Source organism: Podarcis liolepis, assembly GCF_965112155.1.
Source record: "Podarcis liolepis genome assembly, chromosome: 2".
In the NCBI taxonomy this organism is placed as follows: Eukaryota; Metazoa; Chordata; class Lepidosauria; order Squamata; family Lacertidae; genus Podarcis; species Podarcis liolepis.
The window spans coordinates 117,299,953-117,323,066 of record NC_139555.1 but is presented as its reverse complement, the minus strand read 5'-3'; the positions used below and the strand labels follow the sequence as shown (position 1 = coordinate 117,323,066).

Genomic DNA, 23,114 nt, shown 5'->3' with positions numbered 1-23,114 from the left:
AGATCTAAGGATGTTAATGCTTAAGTTAAATTTCATAAGAATTCGGATTTGGAAAACTGTTAAAAGTACATGCAATAAAATTCAACCAAGGGGAAGTCACTTAACAAAGTTAATAAGTGTAATTTTAAAATAAGGCTGTGATTTATGTTTGTTTGTCTTGTGTGTTTGTTTGTTTGTTTATAATATTGTGAAACTAATAATTTTTTTGGAAAAAAACAAAAACATATCATCCTTGTCCCCCCCCCCATTTTCCCTCCCCCCCCCACAAAACCCACCCACCCCCTGACTTCCCTCAGTTCCAGTCTTTGCTTTCTCTAAGAATGCTGTTTTCTGCATGTTACAAAGTTGTATAGATCTTCAAACAATTTAGCTGATTATTATCAATAAAAAGTTCGTGAATGTTTATTCAAAACCTGCCAAGGAGTCCAGTTCGCTTTGTTGCTTCTTCAGATACTTTGTAAAGGGGCAAGAAGGTTTACTTCTGACAACGTGTGGAGATGGCGAGGCTGTATTTCCAGAGGGCATTTGAAGATGATGCCCTGTTCAATTTTTTTTTTCTTTTTCTTCCCGTCTGAAGTCTCCAGAGCAAGCAGCTATCCTACCTGACATGGCTGAAGGGGTTCATTTTTTAGTAATCTATAATTCCAATGTTACAGTAAAATCTGGGTGCGGGGCTACTCTGCCACCCAGCTCGTTGGACTAGGTCCGCGGGTCCCTGCAGAAGAAAATGAGCTCAGCCGGAGACAGGAGCAAACTGCAGAAGATCCAAGTTTATTGCACAACAGGTTCAAGACGAGATTGAACAGCGAGAAAGGGGTGACATGAACTTTTGAAACTTCCCTCCATGTCCCAGAATACAGTGCAAAATGCATCCTAGTTACATCATGAATACATTAAGAAGAGGTTGGGTTACACAGGATTAATATACAGAGGAGGGAGGGGAAATATGCAGAGCTGGAGATAAGCGCTTCCTGAGTACCGGTGATGAGAAGACAATAGTCCAAGTATGTAAAGTCTGCCACCTGGCATTGCCCGGAGGAAAGGTTGGGCAGAGTGATTTGACTGGATTAGGGTCTTCCTGAGTACGTGACTCCTCGCTCGAGGGATTATGGAGGCAGAGGAGGTGTCATGGAGTCCTGAAGAAACTGAGTCGATCGACACCAAAACCAAGGAAATCGGAGCTGCGGTTGATTTTATACAAATTTTAGAAGTTTTAGTCCATTTCAGTCCATTCTTATATTGATAATTGAAGTCGGAAACAAAATAGATACATTATTGCAAGATTTGACACTTTTATGAGTTCACAAGTTTCGGTTCCATTGTTCTCCCAGCGGGGAGCCGTCAGCAGCAAAGCAAATGCATGGTTCTGATTGGTTAGAACGCAGCCATTGAAACGAATGGGGGATACAGTTTGGTACGGTCTACCCACGATAAAGATGGAGTGAGAGAGAGGCTTAAGAGAAAGAGGCTTAAGAGTTTGGGCTTATTTCGCCCGTGTGGAAAAAGGGAAAGCGCTTTAATTTTGGGGTTTGGGTAGGGTGTGGTGCTTGTGCAACGGTGTGGGGGCTGAGGGGTGAATGTAGGGCTGGGTGCCCTTGAGGTCATCGCCTCGGACCCTCTGGTGACTGGCGGAAGGGTGAAGGAAGGCACCCCCCCTTCCGTATCACCAATGATGCATGCATTTTCACAGCTGCATAAGGTCTTGTGGAGAGAGGAAGGATTCCTAGAATTGCAGAGTTGCGAGGGACTCTGAGGGTCATCTAGTCCCACCCCCTGCAGTGCAGGAAACTTTTGCCCATTGTGGGGCTCAGACCCACAAGCCTGAGATTAAGAGTCTCATCCTCTGCCAAATCAGATACCTCAAATAGAAAAGAAGATTGAGGGTGAGAAAATTTATTAGGACTCCTCAAAGTGTGACTGTCTCTCTAAGAAGTAAGCTGCAGAGGGAATTCTGGGAAAAGGAAGGAAAATGCAAAGCAAAAGCAACCCATTTTTGTTTGGTTATTTCTGCTGATTTTGACTGGAATGAATCTTCTCAAAGGGCCCTTGGAAAACTGCCCAACGTGCTCTTGGCGGGTAAATGGTTTTTACGTCAGTCACTCTGGTCTGGAGAGAAACTCCTGCTGGGCCTGAGAGGCAGATTTAGTCCCCTCAGGAGATACTGAGGTGGGCTTTGTTATCCAATAGACGTAAGAAAGGGAGGAGGGTCTCTCCAGAGAACAAGGCTCCTGAGAACGTGTAGAGTTCGGCTCCTGAGTCAGCGTCGGAAAAAGACACACATCCCCCTTCATAGTCCAGAGTCACCCGGATCCTCCTGGGCTTCTCCCTCAGGGACAGAGGAGAGGAAACAGGGGAGGTGCAGGCCCAGTACTCCCCTCCCCTCTTCCCCACAGCCCAGATCCCTTCCTCAGGACTGAAGTCAAAGACGCCCTTTCTCTCCACAGACTTCCTGGCAACTCCCACATCCCACCATCCCCCACTTTCCACAGTGACTTCCCAGAAATGTCTGCCTGCTGTGAATCCCTCACGTCCCAACACACAATGCCGCTTGTTGAATCTCTCAGGATTATCAGGCAGGGCTTGCTCTTCGTCTCCATATATCACACTTTTCCAATCCTCGGACAGGATGAGTTCAGAATGGGCTGTGTCTGGATCCAGAGCAACATTTTCTGTTGGGGAAAAGATGAGGGAAAGAGATTAGGCAGAGTCAGCTGAGAGACAGAAATGGACATCCTGATAAATACCGTATTTTTTTGCACCACAACACTCACTTTTTTCCTCCTAGAAAGTAAGGGGAAATGTCTGTGCGTGTTATAGAGCGAATACCTACGGGTGGCGGGGGGATCTGCTGCAGTTGTGAGCAGAGGATCGATGGTTCCCCTTCCTTCCCTCCTCCGTGGCTCGCTTTGAAACAGCAAAGCGGGAGAAGAGCCACTGAGTGAGGAGGAGAGAGGGACAGAGAGACTGCTTCTTTAAAGGAGCACAGCGGGAGAGGAGAGGAGCCTTCTCCCCTTATACCCCTCTTCTGCATTATTAGAAGCATCCTTCTCCACCCACCCCACGCGTGCTCTCTCTCCCCTTAAACCCCTCTTCTGCATTATTAGCAGCATCCTTCTCCACACACCCCACGCGTGTTCCTTCTCCCCTTATACCCCTCTTCTGCATTATTAGAAGCATCCTTCTCCACACCCCCACGCGTGCTCCTTCTCCCCTTAAACCCCTCTTCTGCATTATTAGCAGCATCCTTCTCCACCCACCCCACGCGTGCTCTCTCTCCCCTTAAACCCCTCTTCTGCATTATTAGCAGCATCCCTCTCCACACACCCCACGCGTGTTCCTTCTCCCCTTAAACCCCTCTTCTGCATTATTAGCAGCATCCTTCTCCACACACCCCACGCGTGTTCCTTCTCCCCTTATACCCCTCTTCTGCATTATTAGAAGCATCCTTCTCCACACACCCCACGTGTTCCTTCTCCCCTTAAACCCCTCTTCTGCATTATTAGCAGCATCCTTCTCCACACCCCCCCACGTGTTCCTTCTCCCGTTAAACCCCTCTTCTGCATTATTAGCAGCATCCTTCTCCACACACCCCACGTGTGTTCCTTCTCCCCTTAAACCCCTCTTCTGCATTATTAGAAGCATCCTTCTCCACACACCCCACGCGTGCTCCTTCTCCCCTTAAACCCCTCTTCTGCATTATTAGCAGCATCCTTCTCCACCCACCCCACGCGTGCTCTCTCTCCCCTTAAACCCCTCTTCTGCATTATTAGCAGCATCCCTCTCCACACACCCCACGCGTGTTCCTTCTCCCCTTAAACCCCTCTTCTGCATTATTAGCAGCATCCTTCTCCACACACCCCACGCGTGTTCCTTCTCCCCTTATACCCCTCTTCTGCATTATTAGAAGCATCCTTCTCCACACACCCCACGTGTTCCTTCTCCCCTTAAACCCCTCTTCTGCATTATTAGCAGCATCCTTCTCCACACCCCCCCACGTGTTCCTTCTCCCGTTAAACCCCTCTTCTGCATTATTAGCAGCATCCTTCTCCACACACCCCACGTGTGTTCCTTCTCCCCTTAAACCCCTCTTCTGCATTATTAGAAGCATCCTTCTCCACACACCCCACGCGTGCTCCTTCTCCCCTTAAACCCCTCTTCTGCATTATTAGCAGCATCCTTCTCCACCCACCCCACGCATGCTCCTTGTCCCTTGAGTGCTTTTCCTTCCCTCCCCACTTAAAACGTGGTTAGAAAGCACGGATCCACATGGATCCTCAGGATTTTTGCACTGGGTCACCCCAAATTCACCATCATATCACATAGCATGTCCATGGCTATATCTTGCACCAAAAAAATCACGCACCCACTGTTGCCTGGGGCCGCAGTGGTGCAAAAACGTGGTTACAAAGCATGGATCCACATGGATCCTCAGGATTTTCGCACTGGGCTACTCCAAACTCACTGTCAGATCACATGTCTGTGGCCACAGCATGAACCACAAAAATCATACATCCACTGTTTCGTTTAGAATATTTTCTTTCTTGTTTTCCTCCTCTAAAAACTACGTGCGTGTTATGGTCGGATGCGTGTTATAGAGCGAAAAATACGGTAAATAAAAAACACCCCAAAAACTCCAGATTCCCTTTCAGATCAAGGGGATTTCTTTGCATCGCATGCTAGATTGAGACTCCTCCTTGCAGACTCCTCAGAATAAATATCTTCCTTGATGGTTTTTAAATCAGTTTCCTTCACTTTCTTATATCCGATGTGTATTGTGCCTGCCCTCCTCTGAATCCAGGCATTTTCTAAGAGGAAAAACCACCCAGGAAACCTTTTACTCATCTCTTCTGTGTTATCTAAGGGGAAAGAGAGGAGAATCGGAGGAGGCAGGAGAGGAGAGAAGCTGCTTTCCTCTGACAATCTCTGTGGGAAATGGCGTTTGGGGACCTCTGGTTGGGGGGGGGGGAGAGGACCCCCCCTGTAATAATAATAATAATAATAATAATAATAATAATAATAATAATAATATATTTGCATACTGCCCTTCATTCATAGGTCTCAGGGTGGTTCACAGCAAAAAATACAACATAAAACCACATATAGGCCTCCCCTCACTTTTGTGGGGGTCACGTTCTGGGCCCTCGTGCCCCCCGCAAGTGAAAATTTTGCTAATTGGGGAGCCTGTTTATTCCTGCTCTCCAATTCTCTCAGCTACTTGGTCTTTCCTGTGCCTTTCTCCCTACCATCTTGGAAGTTTAGGACTTGCTGCCAAGGAAGAGGAGTCAGGTGGCAGGGCAATTTTACAAAGGACTGTTATTCCAAGCTTCTCTTTTGGATTTAATATATACCATAAGACTAGTTCCCTGGGGGAAAGGGGGAATAACTCAAAAAATTACCAGTCAGGGGCTTAGACAGTCATGATAGGCAAGTGTAGGGTTGCCGTTATTTTGAAGAGCAAAAAAGAGGACACATTTGCCAACTTCTACTCTTAACCATGGATCGCTATGACGACACTCATTTTAAAAACCCCTACTCTATGTAGGCTTTCGAAGCTGTGATATACTGCTAGTAGCAATGTTCTTAACTTTCAGCAACCAAATAATAATAATAATAATAATAATAATACAAATTGCTCCCTCGCTTGCCACATGAAAGTGTTTGGGCTTATGTTTACATATTTTTAATTTTCTTTTTAAAAAATATGAATGTTGCAATACATATATGAAATCTTTGCATAATGATACATATACATTATATTTGTAAATTCGCATTTTTACATTTCATTATGTACCAACATTTATCCATTTCTTATTTCTTGCCCTGTGTCTTCTCTCCACCCGTGCGTGACTTCCTTATTATTTTGTAACTTTAGAATTGAGATTTTATTTTTGTATTTTAATAATTAAACATTTAATCTTATATATCTGCTTAACTTTGTGAAATCAGTCTACACATATCAATAAATTCTTGTTGGAGCATCTTTTGGCCATGTATTCAACACATTTCCAGTGATATACTGCTAGTAGCAATGTTCTTAACTTTCAACAACAAAAGAATAATAAGAATACATAATACATATTGCTCCCTTGCTTGCCACATTTGGATATTTTGGCTCATGTTCACATTTTTGTGAACGCAAGTATGCACAGAACAATTTATTAAACTGTTAAACATGTACATATGGACTCTCCTTAAGGGCAGGGGGGTGTTAACTCTTGCCCTCCCAGACTCCTTCTCCAAGATCTTGTAGCTGAGCCAGAGTCCTTTTAGTTCAGCCACAAGAGAAGGGTTTTATACAGGATGTGGCTAGCTGAAGATGCTGCTCTGTTGCAATTCTCTGCTCTAGGCTAGCTTAGCTGGGTGCCTTAGATCTGAGTCTAATGCACTAGAATTTTTTTCACGGGTTACTGTAAACAAAACAAAACAACTTGAGACATTTTGCCAAATTTTAAAAATCTACCTAGGGGAGAAATTTTAATCATGAAAATAGAGGACCTGTCTGAGAAAAAGAGGACACGTGGCAACCAGTCCTGAAAAAGGTCACATGGAAAAGCAGCCCAACTCTCTCTAGGCAGGAATGAAACTCTTCCCTCTTTTTTCTGATCCTTCTGTGCAGTTTCTCTCCCCCCCCCCTCTGCACCTTCAAGTCCACCCTCTCTGCCTTTGTGGTACAAACAGCAGGGCTTTAGTCAAGCTGTACAGAAGAAGAAGAGTTTGGATTTGATATCCCGCCTTTTGACCCCCATGAAATACTAGTTCCCCCCTCCTGTGAATTGGGGTCTCCATGTGAAATTTACCTCTCTGAAGATTTCTGAATGACTGAACATCTGAGGAAGCAAAAAGACAGGCTTAACAGGCTACAATGCAGTAGCTAAAAAAATAAATCTTTTTTTTACAAAACATCACCATAACATAGCACCTGTTGTTTCCTTATGTCAAGCAAAAGATTAAATCATAGAGCACATAATTGCAAAGACGACAGCTGTAGGCCTAAGTAGTGATGTTAAATATTCTCCAAAAGATTATTCTTGAGAATGTAATATCACTAGGCCTAAGGAATTAAAACAAGTAACGAGTTTAGCTGTAATTCCTGCATTGCAGGGGACTGGAATAGATAATCCTTGGGATTCTTTCAGACTCTGCCATGATTTCATGGGAAAATCAGAAATGGTAATCCATACTAGAAAATGGTGGAATATAATCATTCAAAATCCACAAATGAAACAGGGATCTGAACTTAAAATTAAGGGGGTAACCAGAATAATAGTCTATAGGCAGGAAAGGAACTCAGACTGGTGTGCAGGTTCTTCGCAGGGCCAATCTCCGCCCCCAATCCAAGCCTTCAACCTCCCTCCCAGTTCATTAATGGGGCAGACAAAGAACCCAAACACCACTAGAGGACTGTTACCAAGAGTTACATCATTGATGGGGGTCCCAAAGTCTGCAGCACAGATGGTTCAACACCCATGAAATATCAGTCCCCATCCCTCCTGTGAAAAAATTGTAAATTTACCTTTCTGAATCGGTTTTTTGTATAACAGAGCATCTGAGGAAGCAAAAAGATATAAAGTGTAAGGGCAACACTCTTCCACCGGAAATCAATCTCCATGCAAAAGTAACATTTCAAAACATAGCGTCACAATATACATGGGCCATTCTGGGCGACAGGAAATGAAGGCTGGAGCACCAAGAAGGAAGGTATCCTGGGGTTACTCAATTCCATGCAATAAGAGTCTGGTATGTTCAATGATGATATTCACTGGAAGTGATGATATTCCAGCTGAACTATTTAAAATTTTAAAAGGTGATGCTGTTAAGGTGCTACACTCAATATGCCAGCAAGTCTGGAAAACTCAGCAGTGGCCAGAGGATTGGAGAAGATCAGTCTACATCCCAATCCCAAAGAAAGGCAGTGCCAAAGAATGCTCCAACTACCGCACAATTTCACTCATTTCACATGCTAGCAAGGTTATGCTTAAAATTCTACAAGGAAGGCTCAAGCAGTATGTGAACCGAGAACTCCCAGAAGTGCAAGCTGGATTTCGAAGGGGCAGAGGAACCAGAGACCAAATTGCAAACATGCGCTGGATTATGGAGAAAGCTAAAGAGTTCCAGAAAGACATCTACTTCTGCTTCATTGACTATGCAAAAGCCTTTGACTGTGTTGACTACAGCAAACTATGGCAAGTTCTTAAAGAAATGGGAGTGCCTGATCACCTCATCTGTCTCCTGAGAAATCTCCATGTGGGACAAGAAGCTACAGTTAGAACTGGATATGGAACAACTGATTGGTTCAAAATTGCGAAAGGAGTACAACAAGGCTGTATATTTTTTCCCTGCTTATTTAACTTATATGCAGAATTCATCATGCGAAAGGCTGGGCTGGATGAATTCCTAGCCGGAATTAAGATTGCCGGAAGAAATATCAACAACCTCAGATATGCAGATGACACAACCTTGATGGCAGAAAGTGAGGAGGAATTAAAGAACCTTTTAATGAGGGTGAAAGAGGAGAGCGCAAAATATGGTCTGAAGCTCAACATCAAAAAAACGAAGATCATGTCCACTGGTCTCATCACCTCCTGGCAAAGAGAAGGGGAAGAAATGGAGGCAGTGAGAGATTTTACTTTCTTGAGCTCCATGATCACTGCAGATGGTGACAGCAGCCACGAAATTAAAATACGCCTGCTTCTTGGGAGGAAAGCAATGACAAACCTAGATAGCATCTTAAAAAGCAGAGACATCACCTTGCCAACAAAGGTTCGTATAGTTAAAGCTATTGTTTTCCCAGTAGTGATGTATGGAAGTGAGAGCTGGACCATAAAGAAGGCTGATCGCCGAAGAATTGATGCTTTTGAATTATGGTGCTGGAGGAGACTCTTGAGAGTCCCATGGACTGCAAGAAGATCAAACGTATCCATTCTTAAGGAAATCAGCCCTGAGTGCTCATTGGAAGGACAGATCCTGAAGCGGAGGCTCCAATACTTTGGCCACCTCATGAGAAGAGAAGACTCAATGGAAAAGACCCTGATGTTGGGAACGATGGAGGGCACAAGGAGAAGGTGACAACAGAGGATGAGATGGTTGGACAGTGTTCTCGAAGCTACCAGCATGAGTTTGACCAAACTGTGGGAGGCAGTGGAAGACAGGAGTGCCTGGTGTGCTCTGGTCCATGGAGTCACAAAGAGTCGGACACGACTAAACAACTAAACAACAACATGTTCAGTTCTGAAAAAGTAATAGAATTCCCAGTGTGAGATCATGGCAGCCATTTTTCATTACCATTCCATTGTTTCATTGTATCCTCAACAAGGTGATTTAGATCACAGGATTCCAAGAACCTGTTCCTCAGTTCTGGAGGGAAAGTCAGTGGCTTCTCTAGGCTCTCTCTTTCCTCATACCTGGTGAAAAGAAAAACAATGAATGGCCCCATTGTGGCCCCATCTCCCTAATTATTGCAGGTGATCTTAATAATATGAACAAAGTTGAAGTTCATTTCGCAACAGGTAATTTCCAGGATTCAGCTTCATCTCTTGACATCCACCTCCAAGCCCTGATCAGTGGCTTCATAAGGATGCTAAACAGCACAAGGGACAAGATGTAACCCCAAGCGACACCACCGGAGGGCTCCCATGGCTTCAAACAATGTTGCCCCCTAACAACTTTCTGAGAAGATGCCAGGACTTAAGAACCAAACCCCTGAGGTGGAATGCCTGCAACCCCTCCCTCCCTGAGCTTCTCCAGAGGATGTGAGTGATGTCCAAAGCTGCCAAGAGATGGGTGGCTGCTACTTGGACAAGATGCTACTTGGACATTGAAATCTGTTGGTACATCCTAAGCTCTTCCCAAGCATCTTTGGGACTTTCTCTTCTAGACGTTTGAAATTACCAAAAAGTCCATGAACAGAAAGTGCAAGAGAAAGAAAAGAGCCCCCATCCCTTTGTGAAGTGATGTGGGGAGGGAGGTGTGACTTTTGGTTATTAGCCGTGACCCCCGCTAATTGATTTATGGCCCTCAATTAGCTTTTCACAGCCCGGTCCGGCGCGCTTCCCTCAGCTGCGCCACTTAGCCACGGCTCAGCAGAGTTTCACACAGCGGTGTAGAACTGTCACCAGCTTGATTCAGCTTCCAGACAAACAAACAGAGTCCAGCTTGTCTATTCACAGCATTTATTCCAACATTTCTCAGGAATTTCCAGGACTATTTGCAGCCATGCCAGACTTGCGTCTTTTCCCCACGGAGTACAGAGTGGGACTGGCAATCTTTGCCTCAAGCTCCTCCCAAGCTTCCAAAAGTGACGTCAGAATGGTGTGGCATCATGGGAAGAACTTAACTCGTTAAGCTCCAACTCCCACACCCTCCCTTGCCGCACCTTCTGACAAGACCCTTTTGAGTTCAACACCTTTCCCTTTGCCTTGTGCTCCTTCCCAGCACCTTTCCCAGGCACCTGTTGAACCCCTTCAACACTCCCAGAATCACACTGTGCGAACCAGGCCCACGCACTTGTCGCCTGGTACCTTTCCGGCGGAATGCCCTTCGTTGAGCGATTAGACCTTCTGGGCACAAACTCAGATGTTACCTCTGACTCACTGCCACCAGGACCTGTGTCCTCAGCCTCACGGGATTCCCCCTCTGACTTAAAACGTTTTCGAACCCTCTCCATCACACTCACCGGAGAACTGGGCTCGCTTTTGGGTGTTCTCTTAACCTGTGGAGAAATTTCAGGTACCTCCTCCTGTTCCTGACCTTGGTCAGTTACCTGATCGTCATCATCAGCCTCAGTTTCTTCTTCCTCCCCCTCAGAATCTTCCTGTTCTGAATCAGAAAGACATTCTGAAAGAACATCACGCTTGACAGCAGGTTTTGACTTTCCATCCTGCTCATAGAATTTAGCGTGCTTGCTGATCAGTAACTTACTCTGATCACCTGATGGAAATGCAAACCTCCATGCACTCGCTGTTGGCTCATACCCACAGAAGATCATTTTCCGGAACTTGGATCCATCTGGCCCCTGCAACGTAGCAGGTACTGACACAGACGCATGTGACCCAAACATACGCAAAAAATGAATTTGGGGTTTCCTGCCATGCAACAGCCCAAACGGTGTGTCCCCTACCACGGAATTGTAGGTCCGATTCCAGGTGAAGCTCACATACCTGATTGCCTCCAGCCAAAACCTTGGAGGCAACCCAGAATCTTTCAGCAACACCTGAGCAGTTTTAACCAGAGCCTGACACTTCCGCTCTGCCTCCCCTCTCTGATTGGGTGAAGTCACTGTGTGACGTATCCCTTTCTTGCGAAAGTACTTTTGCAAAGCAGAACCTGTAAACTCAGCTCCCCTGTCACTTGTGACAGCTTGCACTTTGGTGGAAAACTTTACTTCCACCTCCTCAATCCAACGTTTGATCAGCTGTGCTGCATCATCCTTGGATTTGAGACCATGCGTCCAGGAATTCTGTGTAAAATTATCCTGCATCGAGAGCAGATACCTTGACCCTCCCAGACTTGGTTCTTTTACAGGACCCCACAAATCTACGTGAATTTGTTCAAAAGGCCTAGTGGTTATCCTCTCAATCTTTGGATAACTGCATCCTTTTACCTTTGCCAGCTTGCAAGTTTCACAATTTACAACATGTCCACATTCTGAAATCTTACACCCTTTAGAAACCTCCGGCAGCACCTGTAGTTCTTCTACTGAACTATGTGCCGTCCTGGCATGCCAAATATGGGCACATTCATCATGATTGGGAATTGTAGCACGCAGTGCTTGTGCATCACCCTCCAGAGACGTTTTAAGAATGAAGAGATCATTCTGCCCCTTTTTAACCTTGGCAAGCACCCTCCCTCCTTTGGAGATTGTGCACACATCACCCTGAAAACAAACCGTAAATCCCATTTTCAGTAGATAAGGCACAGATAAAAGACAGTGGTTCATCCCAGGAACGGTACAACACTCCAGCGTTTCCTGTAAAATACGAAAATGCAGATTTACAACGTTAGTCAAATTTCCTTTCTGTCCATTTGCAAACAGTACAGATTTCCCGGCAGGAATTGCCGTGCAGTTCCACCTCTCGACAGCAGGTGTCTCTGGAATCAAATTGCGATTAGCTGCAGAGTCAATAACAAAACGAAACTTGGAATTTTCCACACGGCCGTCTTCAAACAAAGCCATGCTCGCTGCTATCTGATACGTCTCCTCACGTTGTTTTCCACGTCCTCCTCTTGCGTTCCCAGGCTGGCCTGCTCTCCCAGACTGGTTCCCATGGAAACCCGACTGATTTCCATGATAGGTGTCCTTGAAGCCTTCCTGTCCAGCTGCCCTCCCTTTCTGTGGGCAGTCTCTTTTCAAATGACTGTGAGATCCACACACGTAGCACCGACGAATGGCAAAAGCCTGAACAAAGCTCTCATCTTGCTTAGCCCCCCCCCTTTTTTTCCGGTGGAGCTACCTGCACCAGACTTGCTCTCCCTGATGCGTCTTTCCTGTTCGTCGGCCAAGCGTCCTGTGACGTACGCCAAAGTCAGATCCTGCGGACTCATAGACTCCAGAGTTAGACATAAATTGTCATAACTTTTGTCCAGAGAGCTTAGCAAAATATAAACCTTCAATTCATCCGTAAAGTTCACCTGCAACAGCCGCAGTTCATTAAACACAGAGAGCATCTCTGTAACATGCTGTCTTATGTCCCCACCTGGACGCAGCTTCATTTCAAACAAACGCCTGGTGGTGTGGATTTTAGCACCAGCCGTGGTCCTGTGGTGCACTCTTTCAAGAGCAGCATAAGCTTCATGCGCAGTTTCCAAACCCTCCACATGGGGCAACTCTGAACCCTCCAAACTGAGCACTATAGCTCCCAGGGCTTTCTGGTTTTTTCTCTGCGAAGCATGCGCATCTGCAATTACTGCTGCTGCAGCTCCGGCGGCTGGTTGAGGCAGTGGAGGCCTTAAGACCGCGTCCCACAGACCCTTGGCTACCAGCCAGGCCTTCAGCTTTCTGCTCCATTCTCCCCAATTTTGGCCGTTTAACTTTTCGAAAGGTACGGAGAATGAATCATGGCCGTCCGCCATCTTCTTCCGTTCTCCCAAGGGGGCCCCAAGCTGTACTTACAATAACGTCAGCTCCACTGGCTTCTCTCCCTGGAGAAACGATACCCTGCTGTTCTCAGCTCCTGGCTCCACAGCAAACCTCTGCGTTTTTTCAGCTAGCTGCTTTCAAACTCCGAAGCTGCTCCTTTGCCTCCTGCTCGACACCGCAGACTTCAAACGCATTCCAGCAGTATCTTCCGTGACAGTTTTACAAGCGATTATTTAGGATCCATAACCTGTGACTTTTGGTTATTAGCCGTGACCCCCGCTAATTGATTTATGGCCCTCAATTAGCTTTTCACAGCCCGGTCCGGCGCGCTTCCCTCAGCTGCGCCACTTAGCCACGGCTCAGCAGAGTTTCACACAGCGGTGTAGAACTGTCACCAGCTTGATTCAGCTTCCAGACAAACAAACAGAGTCCAGCTTGTCTATTCACAGCATTTATTCCAACATTTCTCAGGAATTTCCAGGACTATTTGCAGCCATGCCAGACTTGCGTCTTTTCCCCACGGAGTACAGAGTGGGACTGGCAATCTTTGCCTCAAGCTCCTCCCAAGCTTCCAAAAGTGACGTCAGAATGGTGTGGCATCATGGGAAGAACTTAACTCGTTAAGCTCCAACTCCCACAGGAGGGAGGAGGCAGCTGACCTTGATCCTTGGAGGGAGAATTGGGGGGCTACAAGTTCAGAAGAGGGGGCTCTACTTTTACCTGTGAGATGCTACAGGGAGTGAGTCCTCCAGTCTCCCCCCTGCAGCCCCTGGAGGGCCATGTCTGAGGTTCTGGCATCTCAGCTTCAAAGAGTGATGCTAATGGAAATGAGCCAGATCCACTTACCTCTGCAAGGTCCTTCTCACATCCTAGAGGGGAAAAGAGAAGGGAATTCACTGCACACCACAGGCCACACTAGGAAGACCCCCTCAGACCCTGGCCCTCTCTTGGGTCTTCCTGTCCATTACAAACCTGACCAGAGGCTCCATCATCTCAGCCCCTGCACTCCTTGCATACATGAAAGGGGCAGCCTTTTCCTGGAGCCTTGGGCTGTTCCTGCCACCATCTTACCTGCAGGAGTTCACTCGCTGGCTGCTGACTCTTCTCCTCCATCTCCTGGATGATCCTCTCAAGAGAGGAGAGATTCCTGGAGAGTCTGGCCAGCTGCTCATCCCTTCTCCCTGCAATCTCCTTCTCCACCTCTTCCACGTAAGTCAGCAGACGTTTTTCTTGTTCTTCCAGGAACTGGCGCAGTTCTCTGAACTTCTCCACAGTCTTCAGCCTCTCCGTTTCTGTTAATTTCTGCAGGAAAAGAGGAGGTCTGAGTGTGGAAGGTGCTCAGCCTTCAAATCATCAGGAAGAGAATAGTGAGAATTCCACAGGGAGGACACTTCTGATTTTTCAGACACATGAAACCTCCAGTTACTAAAGAAGTAAACCTTTATTTTGAGGGGAGGCCCTCTCCATTGCTGTTTCTGTTGACTTCTAATTTGCAGAGGGCTACAGCCTAAAGGAAGGAGCATTTTTTTCTAGCCATGGATATGTGGGATGTAAAAACGTATTGCAAGCAAATACAACAGTCCTACAATGCACATGCTGAGGAATGCTTTGTATCACTCAGGAGAAAACTTGCTAGTTCCTCCTGAGCTGGGACAGACTTCCTTTGCATGTGAGTGAATGTGAGTGTGGCCTGTTCTTGGGAGAGGAGCGCACGGCCTCCATGTTCCGCTCTGTGTCTTCTCCATTGTGTGTTCCTAAGAGTTAGGAGAAGTGACTGCTCAGTCGCAGTCACTTGAGACTATTTTACAAAGTTATATGTTGTTCTTTAAATTAAGCCTGCCTTCAGGAATCTCATTGTTAACTGGATGATTGTAAGTAAACTAGTTTTATGTTAACTTTAATCAGATGGTCGTGTCTATTCTTTTAGGAGGGATATAAAAAAGGGAAACCAGGAATCCTAAATAGTGAGGCTCAGATGAGCCTGCAACTAGCCAACCGCTGTGTTATTTAAAAGGGGGATTATTTAACAACTCTGCTAAGTAATAGAACTTGCTGGCGAAAGTTATGAAGGATATAATAAAATAATATATCTTCTCCTGCCTCCCTAAACATCCCCACAGGATATTCCCTGCATGATTTGGGGCATGGCATAACCAGAGTTCAGAGCTGTTCAGAGAACGTCCATGGACATAAAACACCCTCAGTTTAGACCATTGAGGTGCAGGAAGGCCGCAGAAACAGAGGAGGATGAGGAGAAAGTGCAGAGTTTATCCCCATAGCTCCCTGAATTTCCTAAAGATGAACAATAGTGCACATTTAGAAAGACAACTCTTTAGTAATATTGATGGTAAATCAGGATTTGAATTGACCTACTTCCACCCTCTCAGCTCACAATTCCTCAGGCTTCTCCTTCACTGCTATTCACTTAATAAATGACAATGGGAAATACAGTGGTACCTTGAGTTACAAACACCTCAGGTTACAAACGCTTCAGGTTACAAATTCCACTAACTTGGAAGAGTTACCTTGAGTTGAGAACTTTGCCCCAGGATGAGATTTTAAATCGTGTGCCGGCAGCGCAGCGGCAGCAAGAGGCCCCATTAGTGAAAGCACGCCTCTAGTTAAGAACAGTTTCAGGTTAAGAACGGACCTCCAGAACAAATTAAGTTCATAACTAAAGCTACCACTGTAAACTCAAATTAGCTGCATTCAAAAGTGAATTTACCTAAGTTGCTATTGCTGAAAAATTATGGAGAACGAAACAGAGCAATCCTTTGAAATCCACACCTCTGAATTGCTCAAGGTTGACTCAGCCAGGTCAATTTTGTTCACAAACAATGTATTTATGAGGGTAAAGTACATATAAAAATATTTATACAAGGAAGTAGCTACCCTAACATCTGATTCATTTTCAGAATAATAAATTAATAAACAAACTGATATGGAAAAGGAGAAATGGGGAGAAGCTAAAATGGGCAGATTTCCCCATCCCTCCTCAGTCCTGACTCGACTCTTCAAGTGCTTCTTCCCTCCCTAGTAACAAGAGAGACACTTACCAGGAGGTCTTTGCTTTCCTTGTCCAGGGCTGCTTGATGGGCCAGAATTTCCTCTCTCTCTTTCCTCAGAATCTCCAGGCGGCGACAGATCTCTCCCTGAAAAGAAAAGGAAGAACTCATGTTTGACTGAGACACAGAGACAGATGAATATTACACTGGCTTCTTGGGCCTGGTGGCCTTGCTATAATATCAAGGTAGTTTACTGGAGGAAATAAGAGTCTAGAGCAGGGGTGCCCAAACTTTTTTCAAGGAGGGCCAGATTTGATGAAGTGAAGGGCCGTGAGGGCCAACCAAAGTTGTTGCGCTTTTTTAGGATTGAAATTGTTGAGCTTTTTTTTTTTTTTAGGGTTGAAGTTGTTCAGGGTTTTTTTGAGGATTTTACCCCATAAACTGCCGAAGGGGCTGGATTAGGCCCCCGAAATGGACTTTGGACATGTCTGTGGTAGAGCCTTTGGCCAACAAGGGAATCAAAGGTGTGCTAAAGGTGGGAAAGGAGATTGAGAGGAGCTGAACAGATTATTTGCATCTGTCTTCAGAGCAAAAGACTCGCGAGTAACATAAAAGTATAAGGTGAAACAGGAGAGATGCGAGCCGGGAAGGGCGACAGAAGGGCCCGGCCGGGCGGCGACTCACCTCGCAGGCAGCGCGCCATCCCTTTGGCCCAGGCGAGGCGGCGGCGGCTGCTCAGCATCCTCCTTGCCCGTCTCCTCGTGAGGGAAACGCGGCGGCGGCGGTGGGGCCTGCCTTCCCCTCCGCCTTCCTCCTTTTCGCCGCGCCACCTGCACCTCTGCTGCCTCCCGCTCTCGGTGGGCCCTCCTGCGAAGGCACCCCTCCTCGGCCCCACTCCACCACGCCCATCTGCAGCACGGCCCCCGCTGCCACGCTCCCGCCAGCCGCCCTGGCCGCTTCGCCCGCCTCCTCCTCGGGCTCGAAGCCCGGGTTGTCCCGGCTCCAGGCCTGCCTCGAGCAAGACGAGAGCGGCGGCAACGGCGAGCAAGACGAAGGAGGAGGAGGAGGAGAAGGAGAAGGAGAAGAAGCAGCGGCGGCGACTCCGCCGCCGCCGCCGCTGCCCGGCGGGTCCCGCAGCCGCCCCAGCTCCAGATGCTCCAGGCCGCTGGGAGGGCAAAGTCCCGCTATGGCCCCCCCGACCCTGGACGAAGGCCGCCGCCGCCTCAGAAATTTTCTCTCAGGCCGGCCGAGTAATGGCGCGGGAAGGGAGCGCTTTCTCTTTCTCCACTGTCCGCCTTCCAGCCCACCGCCCACAGCACGCTGCCTCGCAGGGGGAAGTGGGCTGGCAGCTACACGGGCCACATGACGAGGTCTGGCGGGCCGGATTCGGCCCGCGGGCCTTGTGTTTGACACCCGTGGTCTAGAGGTTTTCAACCTTTTTGGGTGCATGACTCCCTCGTCCAACTACCCTCTTTCTCTGGTGTCCCTGTGGGGCTCAGGATCCCAGTTGGGTCCCCCCCTTCCTTGCAGCCCCTCACCCTTTCTCTAACACCCTCCCTTGTGGCCTGATCTCTCAGCCTCCTCTTCCCTCTCCTTAGGAGTCCTCCTCTGGGTCTCTGAGCCCCAAAAGAGAGGTGCCTCCTCACGCTGCCCCACAGGGGCCTGGGACTTGTCTGTCCATTCCCAAGAGCAAGGCCTCTCGCCAGTTTCCTTGCTTCCTCCGAGGCCGCCTCAGCTCCTGGCAGCCAACACCCCCTGGCCAGCCCCAGAGGCACCATTCGCCAGCGGAGCTTGTAGCCAGGGCTGCTGCAAGAAAGAGCTGCGCAAGCCTTTGGGAGGCAGCTATGGCATCCGAGGAGGGAGGGAAGGAAAGAGGGACAGAGGCCAGTGTTGCCAGCAGCACCCCTGAGCATCATTCAAGGCCCCCCAGGTGCCACAGCACACTGGTTGAAAAGCACGGCAGAACTGGGATGGGAAAGTTTTCTAGCGCAACAAACTAGTCTGGAGAAGAGCAAAGGCAGCCCAAGAGGCTAGAGAGACAGGGACAGAGCAGCGCTTCTCAAAACTTCACCCATTCCAAACCCCTCTTCTGCAAGCCTAGGGCTTTTCCACCCTTCCTCTTGACCCCACTGCTCTGCCACTTAACAGGGTCAGATGGCAATTCAGGTTTTCTGCTACTGGTCAGTTCTTTTCTCTGCAGTAGCCAGAGCCCACGTGTGCTTGGACCACCAGGGGAGATTTAAGAGCTTCTTCCATTTCTGGGCCAAAGAAGTTCTTGCTGGCCCAGAATCCACCTAAGTAGCTCCTTCGGTCAGAAGATTGCAGTCTGGTCATCCCACCAGTTCAAAGGGGCAGCTTCATTTCGTTATTATTACTATTTCGTGGCATTATTTACCTTGCATTGCACAGGAGCATTTTTGCAGCTCTGTAGTAGACGTGAATATTTTTAAGGGATTAAAAGGCATTTTTAAAAGTCCTTTGCCTTTTGGGATGGGAGGAGATCCTCAGAGCCCCCACCTCCTGGCTAAAACCTCATTGCACAGCCCCCACAGCACCCCCAGAATAAGCGTGCTCCCCACCAGTAGGTACTTCCACCCCACCACTCCTAAATCTGCTTTCAACAGTTACTTGGGGGGAGGATCCTGCACCATCTGGTCAATTCCTGGCCACTGCCCCCCCCCCTGTAACTGATCCCTTGCTGTTTTCTGCTTTGCAGGGCATTGAGGATGCATCCTGCTAGCCAAAGGAGACATGTACCGGTACATAGTTGTGTATGTGCAATTTACATTTGCGTGTTGAGACCCCACAGCCACCCCCTCATTGGGAAATAACTCACACAAGGACACAGATATTAGGTTTATGTTATTGGGCAAATTTTGACCACAACTTTATTGAATTACAGAATGTGAGCGGCATTGGCTTAGGTATTGATTGGCCCTGACTATATCTGACCCCTGCCCGCTGTGCAGGAAGTCCAGTAAGGGTAAGCCACCAGTAGGGGGAGCCCTGTTGAAGCGAACCACCTCAATTTCCCCCTGGTGTTCCCGTCGGGGTCGTGTCAAGGTCCCAGCCCCCAAACGGGCTTCGGACAAGATCAAGACTCCCGTATTCCTTTAACGGAATACCCTTAAGCATGGAGGGGCCGGTGATGGCCACACCTCCCCACACCCACACAAGGTCAAACAATGCCTAACCGCAACCCTAACAAAGCTGTGATGATTGCTACGAGGTAGGCAAAAACCAAGTGGCCAGTGCCAATTTGCCAAGTGGAAAAATTCCTACCAGGCCCCTTGGACAACGAAGGCGACCAACCCAAGTCCATAGCAAGGCCAGTGCCTAACCTGCGAATAGGGAGGGAAGGCGGGTGATGGAGGAAGCGAGCCAAGAGGAAGTCCTCTGGCTGCTCCTCGGTTTAAACTGCCCCGGCCACCGGATTGGCTGGCCAGGCTCTGACGTGGCCCGGGATCCCCCAGGCAACGGGGACAAAGTCCACAACTCCTGGCAGATTTGTAGTGTTCTAAATATTTACAAAGCAACCTGCTGCGGGATGTGAATGAGGTTAACCCTTTCTGGCAGAGAGAAAGACTTCAACTCCCTCTTCCCAGGAGCCCTCAGGCTGCTTTTTACATAATAAACCACCACCAATTCATGCCATGCCTACTTTGGACCTGAGAATTAAAAACAAAACCTCCCACGAAGAATCCACAGCTATTTCTCCCCCTCCAGATCCAGGGATCTCCTACCTTGTATTCCTCAAAAGCCTCCTTCAGAGGAATCACCTTGTGATTTTCATGTTCCTTTGATCTGTCACACACCAGGCAGATGGGGGCTTCGTGGACTTTGCAGAAGAGCTTCAGGGGCTCCTGGTGATCCTCGCAGACTCCTCCTTTCCCTCCTTCCTCCTTTCTCTCTTGAAGGCTGAGATTCTGGGCTATTTCTACGAAGTTTGCCAGTTGCCTGTTGGGGATGAGGCTCCTTCTCTGGACTCTTTCTCTGCACTGAGGGCAGGAAGCCTCTGCCTCCGATTCCCCCCAGCACTGAATCAGGCAGGATCGGCAGAAATTGTGCCCACACTCTACGATGATCACTGGATCCTTAAAATATTCCAGGCAGATGGAGCAAGTAGCTTCATTGTGGAGACGCTGGACGGGATCCCCAGCAGCAGCCATGGCTCCCTCCCGCAAAAGTCCCAGGTAAGTTTCGTTTAATCCGTTTTCAGCTACTGGGAGTTTCCCTTCCTGGAAATGACTCAGAAACTCAGTTGCCACATGATCTTTTTTTATAAAAAAAAACATGTCCCCAGGTCTTTGCATTTGGTGAATGTTTTCTCAAGTTGCAGGGAATGTTTCTGGATTGCTTCCCATGCTTTTGATTACACACAAACACACACACCTAGTAAGTTGTGGTAGTCATATTGTAACATTTTCATTCATAGGCTTTGTGATAGGAAAAAACTGCTCCTTTTCCCTTATGGGGTACCCTAGAGCCCGTATAGAGTCCTTATGTAGGTTCACTATCGGTAGGAGAAAAATAACAGAGGCCAACCAGAGAATATTGAGAAGCAAAGCAGCTAGTAAGCATGATCTTTATTAAAGCTGTTGCAACAGGGTGCTAACACCCCACGCAGGAGCGAGGAGGAAGCCAGAACATTGGTATGCAAGCCCTTATGTAGACTTTTGAAATTGCCACCCTGTAGCTCAAGTCCACCCCCCAATACATCATACATACATCACTGAAGGGGCGGTCTACAGCAGAAATCTGGGTTACCTGATAATGGTCACTGGTTGCATTACCTGATCAATCTGGCCATTCTTTTTGATGGTAAATATTCAGTTCCCAAATCCAGGTCACGGGCTCACCCTGTTCATACACAGATACGCCCTTAAGACAGGATTTGTGAGCAAAGAGACAATGGGGAGGTTTTCCGTTTTCCTTCCTCCTTGCAGAGAAACATTTGAGGTCAATTTAGGAGTCAAAATGGCTTCAGGAATGTTCTCCTGCACTATTTCAGACACGTGGTTTATATACTTATGTATGTGTTTGTCTGTAGATTTCCTATAACAGGGTTCCTTTTCATTTTTGAATTGGAGTTGATTCTGTGAAGAGAACTCCTAAAAATCTGGTTGCTAATTTTGACTTAATCCGTTTTTAGCATTGTGGCAAAGACCTTCAGATTGAAAAGGACGCTTTCAGCATTGACTACCTGGAGCCCTCTGTTTGCTTCATGCTACAATTCCCATCATCCCTGGCCAGGACATCTCCAGGTATGGTTGGGAAGGCCCTCTGCCTGGAGACCCTGCAGAGCAGCTGCCAGTCAGTGGAGGCAATATTGACCTCGATGGAGCAATGGGCTGGCCTGGCAGAAGGCACCATCTGTAGTGCGGCAGACAAGTTATGGAGCTCCTTCCCTAGATAGGAATGCCTGGTGCGATCCTGGCCAATATTATTAATCAATTTTACTACACATTGTGAAGTCTTCCTATATTCCTGATGAAGTGTGGTCCCTTGCAATGGCTGAAAAACCTGGGGGGCTTTAACAGAGGATTAGATAAAATTCCTGGAGGATACCGTATTTTTCGTTCTATAACACGCACCAGACCATTACACGCACCTAGTTTTTAGAGGAGGAAAACAAACAAAAAATTTCTAAACGAAATAGTGGATATATGATTTTTGTGGTTCATGCTGTGGCCACAGTCATGTGATCTGACAGTGAGTTTGGAGTAGCCCAATGCAAAAATCCTGAGGATCCATGTGGATCCATGCTTTGTAACCACGGAGGAGGGAAGGAAGGGGAACCATGGATCCTCTGCTCACGACTGCAGCAGATCCCCCCCGCCACCCGCAGGCATTCGCTCCATAACACACACAGACATTTCCCCTTACTTTCTAGGAGGAAAAAAGTGAGTGTTATGGTGCAAAAAATATGGTAAGTCTTTGGATGGTTATATGCCCTTCCTCCGTGGTTGGAAGCAGGAATCCTCCTGAATAGCGGTTGCTGAAGACTCTAGAAGTGGAGGGGATCTTGTTCCCAGGTCCAGCTTCTGGGTTTCCCACACATATGTTTAAAAAATCTTTTCAGTTTCACCACCACCTGCAGGTAAAAGGAGGGAGATCAAGGTGGAGAATTCCCACCCAGGGGAAGCTGTGCCAGAGGGAATATCCCTGAGGAACCTTCCTTTGTTAGCTGAGATTCCAGATCAAAAGCATGAGTCCAAAGGACACCAGGGAGCAAATGAACACAGCCATCTCCCAGAAGTCCAGTTCCCTTTAGTGGAAGCCCAATGCACTTTGGAGCAGAAAGCCCTTCTCCTCAAATCATGGGAGGAACGACTAGCAGAGTTTGGGGCTGGGGAGGCTGAATGGCAAAGAGCACCCTTACGAATGTCCCGTGTGTGGGGAGAGCTTCCGGGGAGGATCCGCCCTGGCTGAACACCAGAGGAGGCACATGGGAGAGGAACTGTGCGAAGGGTCTGAGGGCGAGAAGCCCTTTCCCCAGCGAGAGATCTAGGTGAGCCATCAGAGCGGCTCATGGAAGAGAAACCATAGTTTCCCGAGTGCGCAAAGAGGTTCAGTTGCAACGGACGATCCATACTGAGCAGAAAGCGCACAAGTGCTTCCACTGAGGCCTTTATGATTTGAGCAGAGAGAAAATGAAGAAAAGAATGCAAACTGCTTGCTCCACTGGGTGAGAGAAGCAGCTCCCAGTTGCTTAGCATTTGAAGAAATTAAACTTGGAGTGCGTCTTGTAGGATAAAGCTCCCCACTTATTCTTATTCTTATTCTTGCTATGAATCAGTCCTTTACCCCCTGGTTACAACCATTAAAGACAATAATTAACAGCAATTTAAAACAACTTACTGTCACCAAAATAAGGTGGGTCCCATGGACTGCAAGAAGATCGAACCTCTCCATTCTGAAGGAAATCAGCCCTGAGTGCTCAATGGAAGGACAGATCCTGGAGCTGAGGCTCCAATACTTTGGCCACCTCATGAGAAGAGAGGACTCCCTGGAAAAGACCCTGATGTTGGAAA

The 23,114-nt window shown here is 47.5% G+C and overlaps 2 protein-coding genes across 7 annotated transcripts in view; one reads left to right on the top strand and one right to left on the bottom strand.

Annotated features, from left to right (window-relative positions):
- Positions 1 to 23,114, bottom strand: part of LOC310701487 (E3 ubiquitin-protein ligase TRIM11-like) — a 67,041-nt gene that overhangs the window by 18,323 nt on the left and 25,604 nt on the right. Inside the window, exons 1-8 of one of the 6 annotated variants that reach the window (XM_083492434.1) lie at positions 19,824 to 20,684; positions 16,132 to 16,227; positions 14,147 to 14,377; positions 13,922 to 13,944; positions 9,283 to 9,401; positions 7,514 to 7,546; positions 6,798 to 6,827; positions 1,878 to 2,669 (exon numbers count right to left, since the gene is read on the bottom strand). In XM_083492434.1, coding sequence (XP_083348560.1) covers positions 2,152 to 2,669; positions 6,798 to 6,827; positions 7,514 to 7,546; positions 9,283 to 9,401; positions 13,922 to 13,944; positions 14,147 to 14,377; positions 16,132 to 16,227; positions 19,824 to 20,393 — 1,620 coding nt within the window. In that variant the 5' untranslated portion in view covers positions 20,394 to 20,684 and the 3' untranslated portion in view covers positions 1,878 to 2,151. Of the gene's footprint in view, positions 1 to 1,877; positions 2,670 to 6,797; positions 6,828 to 7,513; positions 7,547 to 9,282; positions 9,402 to 13,921; positions 13,945 to 14,146; positions 14,378 to 16,131; positions 16,228 to 19,823; positions 20,685 to 23,114 lie in introns of those variants that run through there. The other 5 variants (XM_083492435.1, XM_083492436.1, XM_083492437.1 and 2 more) reach the window with 5 other exon arrangements.
- Positions 5,305 to 23,114, top strand: part of LOC310701783 (uncharacterized protein) — a 31,592-nt gene continuing 13,782 nt past the window's right edge. The window contains exon 1 of the mRNA XM_083493157.1: positions 5,305 to 5,435. The gene's annotated coding sequence lies outside the window, so the exon portion shown is untranslated. The remainder of the gene's footprint in view (positions 5,436 to 23,114) is intronic.